A 21,792-nucleotide genomic window follows, 5' to 3' on the forward strand; every position below is an offset into this window, starting at 1 on the left:
ATAATTATATTGGTTTCCCTATATATAAATCCACATAAATATATTTGTATTGTATATTTTATTAACTGTTTTAAAAAATATTCTACCAACTTCTTTAAAATATTTCCTATGAAAGCATCCAAAATCTATTTCAATTTTTATGAATGTCAGGTGTTGTATCTCCTTTCTCTCTTTGCCCCATACTTATGCCAAAACAAATTATCTGAAAATGCAAATATAAATAAAATTTGGTATGCTTTCTTAGCTGTTTTGTACCTTTCTTTTTTTTTCTATTTTATTTTATTTTTTTTATTAGTTTCTGCTTTATAACAAAGTGAATCAGTCATACATATACATCTGTTCCCACATCCCTTCCCTCATGCATCTCCCTCCCTCCCACCCTCCCCATCCTACCCCTCCAGGGTCACAAAGCACCGAGCTGATCTCCCTGTGCTCTGCGGCTGCTTCCCACTATCTATCTACCTTACGTTTGGTAGTGTATATATGTCCATGCCTCTCTTTCACTTTGTCACAGCTTACCCTTCCCCCTCCCCATATCCTCAAATCTTGTATTAAGATATTTTACAAGTATAAAAGTTAAAAATTTTATTGGTTTTCTTGTATATATTATATATATGTAATCTTCTACCTATTGTAAGTGAACTAATCTACAGAATTTAGTCATTTTGTTATCTCAAATGTAGAGGTCCAAAAAATCAGGGAATTACAAAAATTTCACGACGATTAAAGCAGATGCACATTAAAATACTACAGCTATGGCATATTTAACATCCATCAATCAGAGAAAGAGAGCATTTATCTTTCCATTTGGCAACAATATCTTCAAGATAACTATTTACCACTTTTCAAAGCACTACTATCGGGTAGGTTTTATACTGGGAGAGAGGATCGATAAAACATTACTGTCCTCATCCAAAACCAAAAATAAATAAAGGACTTTAAAATACATTAATTATGAAAGATGGTGACCAGAAAAAATGACTATGTACAATGAGCTTATAGGGCTTCGAGAATGCCTTTGCTTCATTCAAGATCTAGAATCTTCAAATTTCATTTGATAAATTTAACTGGATTTTCGTTTCTGATTATGTTTAACCCCTACATTTGGCTGTGTACTGCAAAAACTTTTATTTTACTTGGATAATAAAAGAAAAAACACTGAATTCTAAAGACAGATTAATAATCTGTTAAACTCAAATTGAAAACTAATCAGTGAAAAATACTTATCTGGCTGGGTAAATAAATTTAAAGAGATTGAAAACATTACAAAATAAGCTGTTTTTAAAAATACCTAACCTGAAATGATAAAAAAGTTTTTAAAAGCTATTAAAGATCTTTCCTGAGGGCCACTAAAAGCAAAAACAACCTTAATAAACAATGGTTACAAACAAATTTCCTCACAGATGTAAAGAGGTTGTGATCAGTATGAGGATCTTAAGGAGGTGTCATTTCAGAGACTGCATTAGTCTCTTCTAAATGGTTTAAAGAGTCTGAGCTGGTACATCCTGGAACTAAGGAAAATCCGAAGCAATTTACCTAGTGGGATACCAAAAGGACTTACGTATCCTTGATTTATTCAATTTCATCGTTCTTTTACATATATTTTTCTTCTTTAGAACTTTAAGATGACACAGACCTACTTGAGAATGGACTTGAGGATATGGGGAGGGGGAAGGGTAAGCTGTGACAAAGCGAAAGAGAGGCATGGACACATGTACACTACCAAACGTAAGGTAGATAGATAGTGGGAAGCAGCCGCAGAGCACAGGGAGATCAGCTCGGTGCTTTGTGACCGCCTGGAGGGGTGGGATGGGGAGGGTGGGAGGGAGGGAGATGCATGAGGGAAGGGATGTGGGAACAGATGTATATGTATGACTGATTCACTTTGTTATAAAGCAGAAACTAATAAAAAAAAATCTAAAAAAAAAAAAACTTTAAGATGATTTACTCATTTATATGACAAGCTCAATAAGGCTGACATTCAATGGAAAACAATGAAATAATTTACCTTTTAGCAATTAGAAAAATTTAAATCACTTTTATTATCTTCTTTTTAAGGGTCCCTTATTAAAGCTTGTGAATTTTATTAATGTAAATAAACGAAAGTGATTGTTTATTATGCACCTCTTCGCACCACAGTGTAAAGGGGTAGTCTCATTCCCAGTTAACCTTTAACACTCTGTATATACTATTCTGAAACACCGCGGTGAAGTACGGCCTCTCATCCTTGAGCAAGACGCTACATAAGGGAGGGTTAGCTGAGTTGGAAGGGTCTTCCACATCCCAAATTTCAAGCATACTGCAACCAGGCCTGAAAAAACAGGCACATATATCTGTATTAAAAATGCATTCATATCTAGAAGAAATATAATTATAAAATATCTCTTAGATTTTGAGAGACTAATTTAATAAATTAAAGATTTTAAAGCATCATTTCAAAAAACGTAAGTTTAAAATTTAGAGATAATAAAATGAAAATATGCTGCATTTTCATGTTCCACTTAACCAAATAACCAATATATTACTGAATCAAATAATAAGGGCTCAATGCACATTCAGAAATATACATTTTAAAATCTACTTTCAAAGTAAAATATAAATGAATATATTTTCTAAGGGGTATTGCCATCCAAACATAAGGCCCATTTATAGCAGAATGAGACAAATTAAAGGAAAGTTAATCTAATTCCTGAATTTCATATTTCATATTTTTGAGCTTAAATTGACTTGGATTAGCATGAAAACATATATAGTCCAAAGCAGGGAAGAGAAGCTCTTCTGCCAACTTTATTCTCCTCAGTTCTTTCCCTTTTGAAAGGATTGAATGAAATAATACTTCTCACTAGGCAACAACCCAGCATGAGAGTCATTAAAGGAAAGAAGTCAGGCAAAATTGGTTTCTAATTTTTTTTTTTTTTTTTTTTTTTTTGTGGTACGTGGGCCTTTCACTGTTGTGGCCTCTCCTGTTGCGGAGCACAGGCTCCGGACACGCAGGCTCCAGACACGCAGGCTCCGGGGCCATGGCTCACGGGTCCAGTTGCTCCGCGGCATGTGGGATCTTCCCAGTCCGGGTCATGAACCCGTGTCCCCTGCATTGGCAGGCGGACTCTCAACCACTGCGCCACCAGGGAAGCCCAGGTTTCTAAGTTTTTAACAGCTATATTGAGGTATAATTTATGTACGAAAAAATTCACCCATTTTATGTGTAAAGTTTGATAAGCATGGGCAAATGTGTATAGGTGTGTGAGCACCATCATAATCATAACACAGAGTATTTCCATCACCCCAACAAGTTCCCTTGTAGCCTTTTAGAGTCAGTCCTCTCCCCCAAATATAAACCTACGCAAGCACTGATCTCCCACTGATCTCCCTTCTGCACTACAGTATTGCCTTTTTTAGAATATGCTAGATAATGCATATCTAGCATATGTTACATACATGGTTACTCACATGGTAACATTGCTATCCTTTCTCCTTCAACCTTTCCTTCATGTCTTTGTATTTACAATGCATCTCTTACAGGAAGGACATAGTTGGGTTTTGCTTTTGTATTCAGTCTGTCAATCTCTGACACTTGATTGGAGTGTTTAGTCCCCATTCACATTTGCAAGTACTGATATGGTTTGATTTAGGGTTGCCACTTTCCTTTTTTTCTTCTATTTGTTTCGTATCTTTTTTGATCATCTGTTTCTTTCTTGATTTCTTTTATGTAAAGCAAAAAGGTTTTATTATACCATTCAATTCATCTACTGGCTTATTTGGCTTTTTTTGTTTTTTGCTTTTGCATTTTTCAAGTGGTTTGCTCTAGGGATTACAACAGACATCTTCAATTTATCACAATTTACTTTACATTAAAATTACATTAAAATTGGATTATTTCCAAGGAGGTGTGCCAAGAAGGTGGAGTAGGAAGGCCCTGAGCTCACCCCCTCCCATGGGCACACTAAAATTACAACTATTTACAGAGTAACTATTGACGAGAAAGACCAGAATCTAGCAGAAAAGATCTTATACAACTAAAGATATAAAGAAAGAACCACAATGAGACAGGTAAGTGGGGCAGAGGTGTGGTATAGTCAAGACTCATCATATACCCAGGTGAGTGACCCATAGATGGGAGGATAATTACAATTGCAGAGGTTCTCCCCAAAGAGTGAAGGATCAGAGCCCCACTTTGGGCTCGGGGTCCTATATCAGGAAGATGAGCCTCCAGGATATTCAGCTTTGAAGGCAAGCAGGGTTTACTTTTGGGAAAGACAGAGGGCTGTGGGAAAGAGAATCCACTCTTAAAGAGTGTACACAAAATCTCACACACTACAGGACCCAGGGTAGAAGCAGTAATCTGAAAGGAGCCTGGGTCAGACCTTCCTGCTGATCTTGGAGAGTCACCCAGAGAGGCAGGAGGCAACTGGAGCTCACCCTGGGGACGTAGATGCTGGTAGCAGCTATTTTTGGGAGCTTGTTCTACCACGTGGACACAGGTGCTGGTAAGCGCCATCGTGGAATTCTTCCTCTAGCTTATTAGCATAGGACCTGTCCCGACCCACCATCCTGTGGGTACCAGTACTGAGAAGACTCAGGTCAAGCAGCTAGCCTGACACAGCCCCATCCACCAGCAGGCCAACATCAGCTTTGCCACACCCTGGAACGTATAGCCAGGTGCCTCATGATCTGGCCCCACCCACCACTGGCCAGTAGCCTCCACACAAGGTAGGGCCTGGCAACCAACAGGACTGGGGGCCAGCCACATCTACCTTACCATCCATAGTTCTCAGCCTGCCATAACAGAAGGGCCCACACAGCTGACACAGGGGGCAACCCTAGAGCATATAGCTCTGGTGACCAGAGGGGAGTGCACTTCTGGGACCCACAGGATGTTTCCTACAGAAGGTCACTTCACCAAGATTGGAAAGTGTAACCAAACTACCAAATACATAGAAATAATAACGACAAATTAGGCAAAATGAGGTGACAGAGAAATATGTTCCAAACAAAGGAAAAAGATAAAAACCCTGGAAGAAGAATTAAGTGCAGAAGAGATAAGCAATCCCGAATAAAAAGTTCAAGGTAATGATCACAAAGATGCTCAAAGAACTTGGGAGAAGAATGGATGAACACAGTGAGAAGTTTAACAACGAGGTAGGAAGTATAAAGAACCACCAAACAGCTGAATAATACAATAAGTGAAATGAAAAAAATACACTACAAGGAATCAACAGTAGATTAGATGATACAGAGGAATGGATCAGCGAACTGGAATACAGAGTTGTGGATGTCACTGGTGCTAAACAGAAAAAAGAAAAAAAAATTACTGAGGACAGTTTAAGAGACCTCTGAGACAACATCAAGCATACTAACATTCTCATTTTAGGGGTCCCAGGAGGAAAGAGAGAAAAAGGGGCAGAGAACATATGTGAAGACACAATAGCTGAAAATTTCCCTAACCTGTGAAAGGAAACAGACTTCCAGGTACACAGAGAGTCCCAAATAGGATTAACCCAAAAGATCCACACCAAGACACATTGTAATTAGAATGACAAAAATTAAACATAAAGAGAGATTCTTAAAAGCAACATGTTACCTACAGGTTTTGAGCTATTATGAATAAAACTGCTATGACACCCCTTCTAGAGAGATGTTTTAATTTCTCTTATTTAAGTTCTTTGGAATGGAACTGCTGAGTAATAAGGTAGATGTGTGCTTAAACTTTTTTAAGATTCCTCCAAATAGTTCTCCAAAGTGGTTGTATCATTTTCACTCCCCTTAGCAATGTAAGAGATTTACAATTATTCTGTATCCTCTCCAATGTATGGTATTTTAGTTTTAAAAATTGTATTTATCGGTCAGTCACACATTTTCTTTGGTGAATTATGTCTTTCCAAGTCTTTTGCCCATTTTCAATTGTACGGTCATTTTATTATTAATTTATAGAATTTCTTTATATGAACTATATTTATAAGTCCTTTATCAGATATATGCTTTCAAATATTTTCTTCTAGTCTGTGGCTTGCCTTATCATTTACCTAATGTCTTTTTGATGAAAATATTTCAATTTTGATATATACTATTTATTGATTTTTAAAAATCATTAGTACTCTGTGTTCTAAGAAATCTTTACAATTTTAGCTCTTACATTTAGTTCTATAATCCACGTAAAGTTAATTTTTGTGTATGGTGTAGTATGGGTCATGGTTTAATTTTTTTCTGTATATTATATCCAGTTAGATCAACAATATTGTTAAAAGATCCCTTTTTCCATTCAAGTAAAAAATAGTGTTTTAAAATTTTCTTTGTGGTTTTTTTCTTTGACCCATAAATTACCCATAAGTTTACTGCCTAATTTCCAAATATGCATGGATTTACTAGGTATCTGTTTATTATTGTTTTCTATTTTAATTCTGTATGATTTAAAACCTTTTAAACATATTGAGATCATTTTACAGCCCAGCATATGTTCTCTCTTGGTGAACATTCCACATGCCCTTTAAAAGAATGTGTACTCTGCAGCTGTTTCCTGTAGTGTTCAATAAATGTCAGTTGGGTCAGGTTATTTGATACTATTTGTTGTTCATCTCTTTTATATGCTTACTGACTTTTTTTTTTTTTTTTTTTTTTTGTTTTTGCGGTATGCGGGCCTCTCACTGTTGTGGCCTCCCCCGTTGCGGAGCACAGGCTCCGGACGCGCAGGCCCAGCGGCCATGGCTCACGGGCCCAGCCGCTCCGCGGCACATGGGACCCTCCCAGACCGGGGCACGAACCCGCATCCCCTGCATCGGCAGGCGGACTCCCAACCACTGCGCCACCAGGGAGGCCCCTTACTGACTTTTTATCTACTTTTCCTAGTAGAGAAAAAAATGTTAACTTCCAACTATGATTAAAGCCTTGTTTATTTTTTCTTTTAGTTCTACACATTTTTATTTTTTGTGCTTTGAAGCTGTTTAGAGGTATGCATATTTAAGACTGTTAGATATTTTTGATGAATTAATCCTTTTGTCATCATAAAATGTCCACCTTTATTTGTGATAATATGCTGTTTTGAAGTATGTTTTGTCTTAAGCTTTAAATTAAATTAATATGATAAGCATATACATTATGATATTTGTTTCTTCTTTTACAAGATGCCATTTCTTCCTATACATATTTATTAGATCTTAAAATTAGATACAAAAATTAGCTACTAAAATTTCCAAACTTAGCTCTTCAAAATCTGTTATAGCCAATTCTTAATTATCCATAGGAGAAATGAAAATTCTTCGTGCTAAAATTAATATAACTAAGGACTTCTTAAATCAAGGAGACTAAACAAAGGTCTCAAGATATCCATTACACATCTTAGAATTTTATGTATTATTAGAGATTCAAAATTTAGAAATGAAAAAATGTTAATTAGGAACGTTTCTTATTATGTCCTTTTGAGTTACGTGAAACTTTTCTTAAGAGTCTTATAAATCCAATGTAAATCAGCTGTAGTAGCAGAATGCTAATATCTCACTTGGTTGTAAATTCAAATCTGTATTTCAGACCTCTAATAAAAGTTATCATAGGGCTTCCCTGGTGGCGCAGTGGTTGAGAGTCCGCCTGCTGATGCAGGGGACACAGGTTCATGCCCCGGTCCGGGAGGATCCCACATGCCGCAGAGTGGCTGGGCCCGTGAGCCATGGCCGCTGGGCCTGCGCATCCGGAGCCTGTGCTCCGTGACTGGAGAGGCCACAGCGGTGAGAGGCCCGCGTACCACAAAAAAAAAAAAAAAAAAAAAAGTTATAAAAATTTGAAGATTATGGAGAAAAGCTACATTTCAGATGTTAAATTAAAATGAAAAAATTAGGATAGCAAAATATACTATACTTAAAAAAATTACATTATGCTTAAATAATAGTATAATTTTAATTTCCTACATGAAATAATTTTAAATAAAATACCAGGGCAACAATTTAATGGAATTAATTTAAAATAAAAATTTTTAAAGAATCAGGACTGCTGTAATAAAGTAAAACATTTGTTGTTTTAAAATATACCATATTATATACCACAGGGCTCATACTCACTTAGTTCGTACAACACACCACGCCTCTTCTAAAATGTAGTAATTCACATGTAACTCCACCAACTTATCTCTCACTTCTTTTGCAGATTTTCGACTATATGCAGAATAAACTATTTTTGTCCGAGCTCTTTAAATTCAAACAAGTTAAAAAATTTTAAAATAAATGATAATAGATTTGTTACCAAATTAAAACCTCAATGCTTACTGGATGGAGCATTGATTATATATGACCCCAAATAGCATGAATTATTTTGGGAATAGCAATTGCCACATGTCTACTTATATTTTGCAAGTGCTTAAACTTAGAGCAATTTGAATTTTGCAGGTACTGCTTATTAGTGTATAAACCAGTTTAGAGTCTAGAGGTAGGTAGCAGTATAATAGTTCAGAATATAAAATTTGCTTTGCATAATTCATAAAATAATCTGGAACAAATTCAGATAGGGGCTAAATATAGTGAAAATATAGATTTCAGTAGATAATTTCATTCATAGAAACTCTGAAAAGCATATGAGTTGAAGCTGAATGTAGCAAATAGAACAATTAGACAGTGGGCATCTAGGGTAGTAGTCACGTAGAGAAAGCAACTTAACGGAAGCTTGAGAGACAGGGATGCTTACCAAAATATGGTACAACAGATGGTTTAGCCCTAAATGGGGGTTTTTATAAAATCCTGAACAAATTATCAATTATGCATTAGACTTTTCTTAGGATTTCAAGCATACAGAATGCCCAATCTCCACAACCAAACATAAAACTTTAAATAATTTAAAATATTACCTCTAACAATAAGCCAAAAATACACTAAAAGGAAATGATTACCCAATTACTAGAATGATTAAAATAATTTTTAAAAGTCAGTCATTTAAGGAAAACAAAACTTTCAGACCTCAGTGGAAACCAGAGTTCCCATAATCAGCTAGCAAAAGAGCACCCCAAAGTTTCATAAAAGCATTTAATATAGCAAATTTCATGTACCTTTTCTATCTGTTCAAAAAGGCTAATCATTGGCCACAAGTAAGATGAAGAATGGTTTCTTAAACCAGGCAGAGGGGCTGTGGAATCTAGAACAGGGGTTGGCAAACTATGGCCATGAGCCAAATCTATCCCCACTCTTATTACCATTACTTAGGAGTTTCACTGGAACACACACCCACATAAACACACAGAGGCTAGTCATAAATGTGACATATTTTTCACTTTGAGAAAAACTGAGTGTTGTATTTTTCAGTTTTCAGAGGTTCATTAAGGTTACTTTAAGTCAACAGGTATGTACTGTAATTTCTGAATGGTTATTATTCTTTAACTTCTAGCACAAATATGAGGATAAGAGTGATTGTGTGTGTGTGTGTGCGTGTGTGTATAAAAATTTCCCTATTCCTATGAGTCAGTAGAAGTCGTTAGTGTGTCTGGTTGAAGTATTCTATCAGTTGCCCACCTCAAGTCTGCACCCTCATAATGTGGGTGATTCACAATGGGGTGAAGAGTGGAGAGCTTGACACTTGCCATTGTAGGCATGGAACCTGCGAAAACAGCATCTGGAAAACAAGATTATATTCCTTAACATGTTTTAAAGAAAACCAAAAGTTACCTATCTGTAATATTTGAACCCAGATTAAGAAAGATGAAGTACATTTAAATAATGATCATTGGCAGCATTCTTTTTCTTCGCTTAATATTTACTGATGGTCTACACAATAGCCAACTTTCATTAAATGTATCTTGGTGCCAGGAACTGCTAAATACTTTTCCTAGGATTATAGAATTTAATTTGCACAGCTTTGAGGTGGGTTCTATGTATTCTTATTTTGTAGATCAGGAAGCTGAGACACAGCAAAGTTAAGTGACTTGCCCAAGACTGCACAGCTAGAAGTATCAGGGCCAACCCTCTTAGCCACTTCACTACATCATACTACCATGTTCAAGCGCTATACTAAGAGACAGCACTACAAAGACACACAGGACTGGAAAGAATTGTAAGATTTGATATCTTTTTCCAATAGTTTAAAGTTCTAGGAACTGGGAGACTATTATAAAGGGCAAGTCTTATGGTACATGTTTTAAAGTGACTTTTGTGGGTTGTGAACTGTAATCTCGAGAACTTTCCAGATGAAAGCATTGTTTTCTTCCCTCAGATCACCTTTAAATATTCATAACTAAGTTTTCTTAGTTTCTGTTTGACTTTATAAAGGTATACATTTCATCAAACCATATCATTACTTGTTAGTAGTACTTTCTGGAGTAATAGCTTGTATAAATGTATTGCCTTTTGGTTATAACTAGTCTTACACTAAAATCTACTGTCTGGCTTCAGTTTTAGTTCTGTCTCTTGGGAGACAAAAAGACCAAATACTTACTTCCTGGCACTCCTGTACAATAAATGATTATATGATTAGGAAGGTTATTGTCATTTTTAATCAGCACAGTAAAATCACTAATAAGAACAAGGCATATTATTCAGATCTATTGTAAATAATTGAATCTTTACTTTCAAATATAATTAAGCATTCTAAATGTAACTTTGGAGACTTCCCTGGTGGCGCAGTGGTTAGGAGTCTGCCTGCCAATGCAGGGGACATAGGTTCGAGCCCTGGTCCGGGAAGATCCCACACGCCACAGAGCAACTAAGCCCATGCGCCATGACTGCTGAGCCTGCGCTCTAGAGCCTGTGAGCCACAGCTGCTGAGCCCACATGCCACAGCTGCTGAAGTCCACGTGCCTAGAGCCCATGGTCCGCAACAACAGAAGCCACTGCAGTGAGAAGCCCGGGCACTGCAACAAAGAGTAGCCCCTGCTCACTGCAACTAGAAAAAGCCCACGTGCAGCAACAAAGACCCAATGCAGCCCAAAATAAATAAATAAATGGATAAATTTATTAAAAAATAAGTAAATAAATAAATATAACTTTGCATGAATATCTCTTTATATGCCTTAAATTTGAAAATACATAAATAAATTGAAGTAGACGTGTATTTATTATTGTAAGATTCAATAATTAATGATGAAAAGCTCTTAGGCTACAGCAGTGGTTCTCAACCAGAAGTGATTTTGTTTCCTAGAGACACTGACAACTTCTGGAGACATTTCTGGTTAGCACACTGTGGGGGGAGAGGGGCTATTGACATCTACAGATAGAAGGAAGGAATACTGCTCAATATTCTGCCAATGCACAGGGTAGCCCCAAATATCAACAGTGCCAAGCTTGAGAAACTCTGGGTTAGAAGGACCCAAAGCTCAGGGCCAGGGTCATCCAGAAGAAACTAGGTAAGCCTGTTCAGCAAGAACTGGAAGCACTGAGAAGAAACCATCTATGAAACAGAGAGAAGGGGAAAATACTCCCCAAATGCTTCTTTCCTCTTGGGGGCAAAGTAAACATGAGCATGACAGGGAAACAATAGGATCTTTTCTATAATATATTTAAATCTCCACTTAGCTTACTGCATGTATTAGAAAAAAATTATCCTTGAACTTGACAAAGCCTCACTAATACATACATGACTTGGTAAGTGGACCACAGGCTGGATATCAGTTCCCACTTGTCCTCCCAACTAAGCACCTTTGTGCTGTGTACAAACTATACAACCTTACATGGTAGACCTGAATGTAAGCTCTAGTTCCACCTTTACTATAGAATTTAATAAACCATGTGGTAACCATGACAGAACTCATAATACAGCGATGAGAAAGATTGGTAAGATCAAAGAAGAGGCAAAAATAAGGTAGGAGTTTGTGAGAGTTATCTCAGAAGGGTAAGTTGCCAAACATAGGCTCTCTCTGCCAAGAACCCAAGACAAACACTGGAACAAAGAAAGACACAAGCAAACATGAAAAGAGCAGGTATCTTTTAAAGCTTTGGAAAAACAGCTGTAAGTGGGGAGGGGCAAGGGAGAGTAAAGGGACTAGCTACCTTGTACTATTGTACTACAGGGAAAAAGTCAGTAAAGTGTTAATTCAAAAATTCTGATTAAACTAACCTGGAAGCTCTAAGTGATGAGGCACTGTCACCTACACCCCTTGAAAGCCATAGGACAAATATCTGCATTGAAGTTCATAAGAGTTTACCTTAACGATAGCTAGTTAGTAAAATGATGACTACCAAATAAGAGATAAGAAGAAACTGGCTCAAGGAGTCACAGGATAAATTTAAATAAACCATAGTGAAGAACTTGTGCCAGAAAAAAATTATGAAATGTCAAAAATTGTCTAGGACAAGACTATAGGTTACTTACAGAAAATAATGTAGAATATATTTATCCTCTGGAAAGGTATTCAAAAGTGAAATAAATATCAATCTGCTTGAGGTGGTTTTGGATAAAGATAGCAAGAAAAGAAAATAAGCTAAAAGAATATCTTAAAGTATTTAAAAATAGCATGTATACTCATCTTTTTGAGATGCATTAGTGAAGAAAACAGAATATCCAAGATTTTAACTCTTCTGCATGTGACTGGTTTTACAGACATGGAGCAGAGAGTAGGCACTAATGAAAGTGATGGGAGAGGTATTGTTAACCTCCCCACAGTCAAAACTATCTTCTCCAGTGGCCTGTCACAGGTGTGAAAGTTCTCATTAAAGGTTTTTTTTTTTCTTTGAGGTGTCACTGTTATGGTTAAAATACAATAATCTCAGAGTTATAGCACATAACTTGTGAACAATCAATAACTCTTAAAGTCAGTTAAAATTCTTTTTGACAGGTACCTAGGAGGGGTTTAAAGATGACACAAAATCACCTTTTAAAAAGGTTTGATTTGGTGAACACTGAAATTACCATGCTCAAAATCTGTGAAGGTATGAATGCATATGTATTTTAAAATTTTATATGTATACACACATACACATATATATGAAATGATAACTGTACAATATATGCAAATGTATAATAACATATAATAATAATGTGTGTGCTAGCTATACATATAACCAAACAGCTACATACCTGGTCTGATATTGTATTTGATCCACTGTATCAGTTCTTCCTGGGGCAAATTATTAAATTCTCCTATTATGCTCCATTGATTACGGAGGTTTGCACAACCTCGTATTGACATCACTGTTAGAATGCCAAAGATAACATACTCAAAACGAACTCTCCTAAAAAGCCAGCCAAAGAGCTGAAATGAAAGAAACCAATTATTTATAATTCTTATATGAAGAGGGCTATTGGGTCAATAATAAACTACCACCTTTCTACCTAAACCAAGGTGGATTACCATTTGATACTAACAATATACAGAATATAATAATCATCACCTATTGTTTAAAAACAGCAAATATTTTGGAATTGGAGTCCAGTTAAAAATGGAGCTTTCTGGGCTTCCCTGGTGGCGCAGTGGTTGAGAGTCGGCCTGCCGATGCAGGGGACACGGGTTCGTGCCCCGGTCCGGGAAGATCCCACATGCCGCGGAGAGGCTGGGCCCGTGAGCCATGGCCGCTGAGCCTGCGCGTCCGGAGCCTGTGCTCCGCAATGGGAGAGGCCACAACAGTGAGAGGCCCGCATACCGCAAAAAAAAAGAAAAAAAAATGGAGCTTTCTTTCCTCTTAAAAGAAATAAAGAAGGAATACCTGATCTTTCTAGTACTGATTTACTACCAGGAATTAAGATTAGCAAATCACAATTCTGAAACATCCTGGAACTAAATCCATAACATCTGGCTGCCTTTTATGGACATCTTGAATAACTAGGGAAACCTCACTAGTACTGACAAGTATATTCCTCTCAGGAATATAAACATTATGATATTCTAAGGCAAGACACTTATAATCAAAACTAAATAAGGTATCTCTAGAAATAACTTGGTCCCAAAATTCTAGCTACTTTGTCTAGCTCCTTTGCATACAGTAACAGAACCCCAGAATTGACAATTTTCCCCACATATTATCCAAGCCCAACAAGACAATACTAGAGCAATTACGCTGCATCTTCTCTAGTATTACAAGAGCACTTGAGGATAGTTTTGACAGGCCAAGGATCTCTTACACTGACCTGAACTTCAAAAAACTATATTTGTGGAGAGGATACTAATAGAGGGGAAAGTCATAGAATTATCAGCTAAAATCTAGGAATAATTTTCAAAGCTACCTGAATATGCTTTTCTTACTCTATAATGAATCATGAACTAACATTTTAAATCATTTAAGATAAAAACACCAAGTGTTTTTATGTTTTGGATTACTCAGCAAAGCCATGGTAACTACACCGTAGTTGCTGTAGTGTTATAGTGTAGTTATATAAGAATGAATACCTTACCTGCTGAGAGCATATCAAGGAAGCCATAACACACATGTGAGGTGTCAAAAAGAGCTTCAGCCTCAGAATTAAAATGGCAAGGGAAGTAAATGCAAACAACTGCAATGTGTGAAAAATTAGCTATAGAAACACAAAACAAAATTACATTTTCACTTTATATATTTTTAAAATTAATATATGTAAAATAAAGTATATTAAAACTATTATTATTCACTAGGGCAAGGATCTTTTAAGTTAGTAATAAGTCTATTAATATTTATTCATTCATTCAACAAAGATTTATCAAATGCCTGCTACATGCCAGGTACTGTTCTGGGTGCTTTGGATATAGTAGTGAACAAAACAACACTGAGCAATTCCTGTCCTACGAGGCTCACATTTTAGTACATTTACTAAGGAGAGACAGAAAATAAATGGACATAGCAAATAACAAAATCTATCATACAGTCTATCAGAAAGTGGTAAGTGCAATGGAAAGGGAAGCAGAGCCAGGAAAGGAGACTGAAGTGCAGGGTGTGGTGTGAGACCACAGGCAGGAGAAGTTGCAAGTGTAATTAGGATCATCAGAGTGGGCCTCTTCAAAGAGGTGGCTTTTGAGCAAGGACCTACACCAGGTGAGAAAGGGAGTCACAGAGACATAAAAATATGGGATGCTTCACAAATTTGTGTCATTCAGTCAGCAACAAAAATCATAACACAAACTAGATTATTTTAGAAGTAGTGGAACTGTATAAATACTTGTACTAATTAGTAGGACATCCCATTTTAAGATGGGGTTCCTCTGAGCAAAGGTTTCAACCAAAACTTTTCTAACAGACATATTCATAAAATATCAACAAACTCCTCACTAAAAAAATGGACAAAGAATTAATACAACCAAAAGTAAGCACAACTAAATATTCATGTTCTAATTCACTAATATTCAAATTAAATAGTAAAGATAATATTTTCACCTACAAAATTGACAAATATTAAATTAATAGAGTGTTAGAGAGTATGCCATGAAACACACCAAAATAATTTGTATATTTCTGTAACTTAGCAATATTTATCAAGACCCTAGAAAAGAGCCAACTCCTTTGACTTAAATTTTGGTTCTAGGAATTTAACTTAAGGGAATAATCAAAACACAAAAATGCTTCTACAAAGATGATTGCTGAAGTGAATTTTTGCATTTTCACATGTATACAACCATTAAAAGATTACATACTGGAAGATTATTTAATGGCATGGAAAAGTTTTCAGAATATAAAACTCTATACTTACAGAATAATATTAATTCTGTGAAAACCATCTATGTGTGTATATACATGCACAGGGGGAAAAGGCTATAAGAGAATATACCTAAAAAGTTAACAGAAATTATTTCTGAATGGTGATTTTTCTGTATTTTTCAAATTTTAAAGACACGTGCTATTCTTATAATCAGAAATATATAATTTATATTTAAAACAGAATGGCAAAAACTGTACCTAAAGCTACCTTTTTTCCTTTTCTAAATGATATTTGAAAATGGAAAATCTGTTAATTTTTTAAATAATTCTTGAACCCAGAGTTGGTATGTGGAACATTTATTTCAAAATCAGTCCTTCATTTTTCTTTAGTCAAACTCACCTTTGGACAAAATCAGGAACACGTTTTGGAGAGAAGACAAGACATCAACACACTTCATCCTCAGATAGGTCCTTTTGTTTAGGACCACTAAATCACAGATTGGTAGGTTATGTGAGCCATCTACTTTAATCATCTATCCCAAACAGGGATCACTTCTATAAATCTATAAACTGAATATTCACTATTTCCTGAAAAGGAATATGCCATAGGAGTACCTATTACAAAGACGGATAGCTGTACATGTTAGAAAATCTTTTCTAAAACTGAACTAATGTTTTCCTGCAACTTCCACACCTCTGGAACTGCACAAAATTGGTCTAAACCCATCTGTGCATGACAGTTCTCGATTATCTAAATACTATAATTATGACTTTGCATTATTCCCACCTTCAACCTTAGAAAGCTTTCTATCTTTAGAGTAAATATTCAGAAAAATTCAATTATTAGTTGTGTGTTGTCATAATTCTGGTTGCCCTGCTCTGAATGTGGTACAGATTGTCTGTCATCTTCTTAAAATGTGGCATCTAGAAACAGACCATCATAAATAACGGATAATCAATACAAATACAATTCTGAATTCTCCCAGTATTCCTTCCTTTGGTTATTTTGAGCCACAGGATGACACTATCATTTCCTCCCCTAACTTTTGTTACTTCTACTTTAGCAACAATTTCTCACATGACCAAAATCAAATCCAAGGTAGTAATACTCCTTGACTTTCCTCTATCATCTAAAGGCTGAAGGAAGGACTCTGTTTTCATATGGAGACTTGAAAGATCCCCACCATTACCTTGTCTTCCCTGAATGACGCTTTTTGTGGCTGGATGACACAGAATAGCTAACCCAAATGGCATCACTTATGTTTGTTTTCTATTCTCACCCAAATTCTCCTAAGCATTCACTTACTCTTGGGCTACGACTTTCCATAAAGCTCTCTTGCCATAGTTATTTTATCTTCTATTCTATAAGACAGCCTTCTTTTTAACTACCAAGTGGAGGACAGAAGGTTACAGTCCAAAAGTATAGTACAAAAACCACTATTGTATGTATGCCATTGTCAATCTGGTACGTCTTGCCATATAAAAATTACTAGGAAAATTCTCACAACATTTTTTAGAGGCTGGAAGGAAGGAAGAGAAGCTCAGGAAACTGTTTACTACTCATCTTTGGAATAAGTGAGCCCAACTGGGTAAAATGTGAGGTAGCAGCTACCAAGAAGAAAGAAAGCAAGGACTAATTAAAGCCAGTCCAAATAGCGAGTTGTTCCTGTCAAAACTACCTCACAGGACAGTGTGAAGATATCTTGAGAGCATGCTAAAGAGATGCCCTTCACTGGCACAGTTAACAGGGAGCAGAATATTAGATCTGAAATTTTGATCCAGAAGGCACACTAACTGTCAAAGTGGATATTTACACAATGCTTAACTTATACTAGGCATTATTGTAAGGACCTTACATGTAACTCATATAATCCCATAGCAACCATATGAAGATAAGTACTATTATGATTGTTGCTGTTTTTGTTGTTCCCCAAAAGATGTAGAATAACTTAGCCAATATCACACGCTGAGTAAGTGGAAGAACAAAGATCTGAGTCCAGTCTAGCTTCTGAGTCATTGTCTTTAACTACTACCCTATACTTTCTCTCCAAACAATAAACTATTCAACAACATAGTTCTATTAGTCTGTGAATACAGAAGTGTGCAGATTCCCAAAATATGTCACTCAATATCAGTTTCTCAAAAGAAGTCATTCTTCCCCCAAATTCCATATCATTTCACTTCTTCAACTGAATAGCTCTATATAAGTTCAGATGCCTTCAGCTGTATGTCACAGAAAGCTCTTTGGCTGTAAGTAATAGAAAAAACTTGTTTATAATAGAAAACATAAACTAAACAGACTTCAAATATAAAGGATCTAATATAAACTAATCACATAATATAATAAACTAGGGATTAGAAAAAAGTGAAGGCTGATGCAGGACTTTCTGTCATGGACAAAATGAGATATGAGTGGGTCAAAAGAATATTCAGGAGTGAATACTCTGAATGTTCTCTCTCCCTAGCCAATCTTCTCACCAGTTCCTCATAGTATTAGGACATTCTGGGACTAAATATTGTTCCTAAATCTCTTTCCTTTCTTTTCTTTCCTGTGTATTACTAGGCACTCCTTCACTAATTTCTAAGCCCATAACATAAAAAAGTTGGCTAAAATAAACAAATCTGATGGAATAAATAAAACACAAATACATTAAATTATGAGGAAAAATCACAACAGTATCCATTAATCTAACAAACTTTAATAATCAATATCATGCCAGTAGGGGCTAATTTAGTGAGTTGAGGTTTGCAGACTATCCCTGATTCAGAGGGTTAGCACAAAGCAAGGAATTTAGAACTTACCCCCCCGGTGAAAAAATTATCCTAAGGGATCCTAACCTAATTTTGAAACAAGCTGGAATGTACAATCTTTTGCTATCATATCACATTCAGAGTGAATCAGGGTTTGTGCCTCTCACACCCTATCATCCCTAAGGTGAAAACAGTCCCATCCCAAACCAAACAGATATTTATCAAGTGTGAGTCACAAGTGGAAGTGGGATTAGGAGCCACTTCATTGCTACTGCTCAGAAATCTACAATCTCCTTCCATAAGACCTACTATTTTTAGAAATTTAAATCTCTATACATGCCTATACATCAGGAGTTTAGCATACCCTCTTTAGTTTGAAAAAATTAAAAGATTTGCCATCACTGTCCTTTTTTTGGTCAGCTTGACTTCTTACTGCCTTTCAAAAAAACATCTTCTTTACTGCCAACAGACTTAAAGTATTTGAAACTCAGATCTGACCATACCATCTCCAACTTAACAAAAAAGTCCAGAATGAAGTCGAGCTTCTTTGCATACAAAGGCATCATAGTCTGAACGCTTTCTTTTCCCATCTTCTTGCCTTTTTTATGCATCAGCAACACTGATTTGCCTGTAGCTCTGGATAAATTTATTACCTTCTGTCTTCTTTGCACATGTGCATCCTTTGACTTTGGTAAACTCTTCCTCTATAGTCATTTGAAAAGCCTTTCCCTAACTACCCCATCCCTTCCAAACACAGATTTAATCACTTCTTCTGTACTACTTTTGTATCTTCCTTTGTCATTGCACATATAATTATGTGGTCACATTTTTTCCCCTCTTCTATACCTTAAATTCCATAAAAGCAGAAACCTGGAGTATAGTAGGCACATAATAAAGACTGAACTGATAAGTATGCAGAATTAATAGAAAAAAGAAAGATGGGCAAAACAAGGACAAATGGAGAAATGAAAGACAATGAGAAGGTAGGAAACTATGTGAGAAAGAGAGGCAGAAACTTAAGGAATACTATATTTCTAAAAAGAGGTGGGTTTTAAATATTGTATGATAAAATATGAAGTATGAATGTGTACTAGTAAGTAAAGCTGGATAATGTGACATGCCTGATTTACATAGAAACAGTTCACATTAGGCGGTATCAGAGTGAATGGCCAACAGCATGGATTATGCTGCTACACTGCCTGGGTTCATAGTCCTTGGCTCTACAAAGCTAAGGCCACTTTAGCTTTGTGACCTTAGGCAAGTTATCAATACTTAACCTCTCTATGCCACAGTTTTTTTCATCTGTAAAATAAAAAAATAATAGTACTTACTGTCAATGGGTTGCTGTGAGAATAAAATTATCAAACAACTTCCGCCAAAATGCCCTGCACATAGGAAGCGGTAAGTGCTGACTACTCCTCTGAGAGCACTGGAAATGGATTGCTAGTGGTTAAATGCAAGATTTACTGCAAATTAGCTGTGAGACCTTAGGTAAACTACTTAATTTCTCTAGGTCTCTAGTCCTTGGCAGAGATCCCTTTGCTCTTTTTCCTAAACACACAGCAAGACTCCATTTCCCAGCCTCCCTGGCAGTCAGGTGTGGCCATGTGCCTGAGTTATGGCTGTGAGAAGGAAGTGATGTGCCTCTATCTTTTCCAGCCTTACAAAGCCTCCAGTGGACAATCTTCCATGTTCTTTCTCCTTTGCTGCCTTGTACACATCAAGCCTGAAAACCACATATTGAAGATGGCAGAGCCATAGATGGAAGGAGTCTGGGTCCCTCAAATACTGCTTGTTGGAGAACTACCTGCTAGTCAGGAACTCTGGTTTTAACCTTATGGGAGCAAATAATTAAATTTCTACTGATTTAAATCATTTCAATGTTAGTGTTTATCTCTGTAACATCTAATATCATTTAATTAACATAATTTTCTTATTTGCAAAGTGGGAATAATATTATGAGAATCAAAACAGTACAGTGCATGGCACATAGTAACTATTTAAAAAATATTAGTTATCATCATAAACTATTCCTATTAAGTTCAAATTCAGTTGCCCTCTCTTGTAAATTTGACCTGCCACTTAAGACTCAAAGTTCTATTACTTAGGAAATTGTATTTCTAGCCCATGATGGTCTTTCTCTTGTATGTCACAAAATAATTTAGCACCATAAGAAAGGCTATCTTGTTTTGCTCTCTGTTGAAAAATTAGACATATCTGAGGGCAGGAACATCGCTATACCATCTGTTATATCCTATAACACAGCTAAGCTTGCAACTGGTTGACCATCAGGTCTGTGTGTGGCAAAAACCCACCAGTCACAGGGCCACGGGTACCTACCCTGATGGCTTGTAGCTGATTAGCTCAGCAGGTTAGAAATTAATGTTTGTTATTGTTGAATGAATGAAGGAAGGTAATTTAATTTAATTATACTCTATGGTCATAAATCAGACTTCTGGCTGTCAAGTCCTTACTACTGTTCAAAACTGAGAGCAGATTAAAAAGTGGGAAGGATGAGCAGAAATTTACTACCAGTGCTGAAGCACTTAAGCACTGATGTTGGTGTATCAACAGCAGAGTTATACCTTTGTGAATTATCCTTGAACTAAAATATAATACACAAATCTAGTAGAGGTTAAAAAGAAAGTTTTACCTCACCATGTTCAAGGAGCTGTTTTCTGGAATAAAACAAAAATATTCTCTATTTACTGACTGTCCATTATACTATGATTACATCAAAATGAACTTCCATTTATTTGTTCTTATATTTTAAATAAATAAATATATAAATAAATAAAGCTATCAGATAATATTACTAAAAATTATGGTAATTTAAAAGGCATGATTAATAGTCATTCTATTTAAAGTATATCAAAATGCTGTTCTTTGGTTAAGATAAAATGGGTTTTACTGATTGCCGAAAACTGTATCTCTGGAGAGATAAATGAATAAAAAGAATATCTATTAAATATTCAACCATATACAGAATATATAATGCTTTATATAAGCACTGCTGTGACTTTTGAGTTGTTTTTATTTTTCACAATTACTAACATGAACATCCTTGTACTTAAAACACTGTGAGCATCTCTGAATATTTCCTTAGGATAAATTTCTAGAATAAAAGTTACTAGGTAAAGCTTATAAATATTTTTAGTTCCACAAAAGTTGTCTAACAAATTTTCTAAATATTTATGTCTAAAAATTTACTAAATTTTTATGGCATACCTACTGTGTTCCAGGCACTGTGCAGTGAGCACAGTGTGAACAAAATAGATACTGTTCTTATCCTCATAAAGTTTATGTTAGATCCAGACAAGAGACACAAGACTGCTTATTTTATTGCCCATTGTAAAGACTGAATATTTCAGTCTTTGCAGGATAAGAGGCCTTCTCATATGGATTTTGGGGTTGGAGAGAGAAGTAAGACAGTATAAATAAGAAAGTAAGAAGTATAAGGAAGTTCAGGGGCACACACAGATCCAGAGATTTTTTTAAGAAGAGTAGTGGAGGGAAGGCCTCTTAGAATAGTAGTGAA

At 35.9% G+C, this 21,792-nt stretch overlaps 1 protein-coding gene across 1 annotated transcript in view; it reads right to left on the reverse strand.

Moving 5' to 3' along the window:
* Nucleotides 1-1,742: 1,742 nt before the first annotated feature.
* Nucleotides 1,743-21,792, reverse strand: part of DPY19L2 (dpy-19 like 2) — an 87,856-nt gene continuing 67,806 nt past the window's right edge. The window contains exons 17-22 of the mRNA XM_082631685.1: nt 20,908-20,932; nt 14,290-14,409; nt 12,979-13,153; nt 9,483-9,582; nt 8,046-8,171; nt 1,743-2,311 (exon numbers count right to left, since the gene is read on the reverse strand). Coding sequence (XP_082487811.1) covers nt 2,155-2,311; nt 8,046-8,171; nt 9,483-9,582; nt 12,979-13,153; nt 14,290-14,409; nt 20,908-20,932 — 703 coding nt within the window. The 3' untranslated portion in view covers nt 1,743-2,154. The remainder of the gene's footprint in view (nt 2,312-8,045; nt 8,172-9,482; nt 9,583-12,978; nt 13,154-14,289; nt 14,410-20,907; nt 20,933-21,792) is intronic.

This window comes from Mesoplodon mirus (assembly GCF_964341445.2).
Source record: "Mesoplodon mirus genome assembly, chromosome: 9".
Taxonomy (NCBI): domain Eukaryota; kingdom Metazoa; phylum Chordata; class Mammalia; order Artiodactyla; family Ziphiidae; genus Mesoplodon; species Mesoplodon mirus.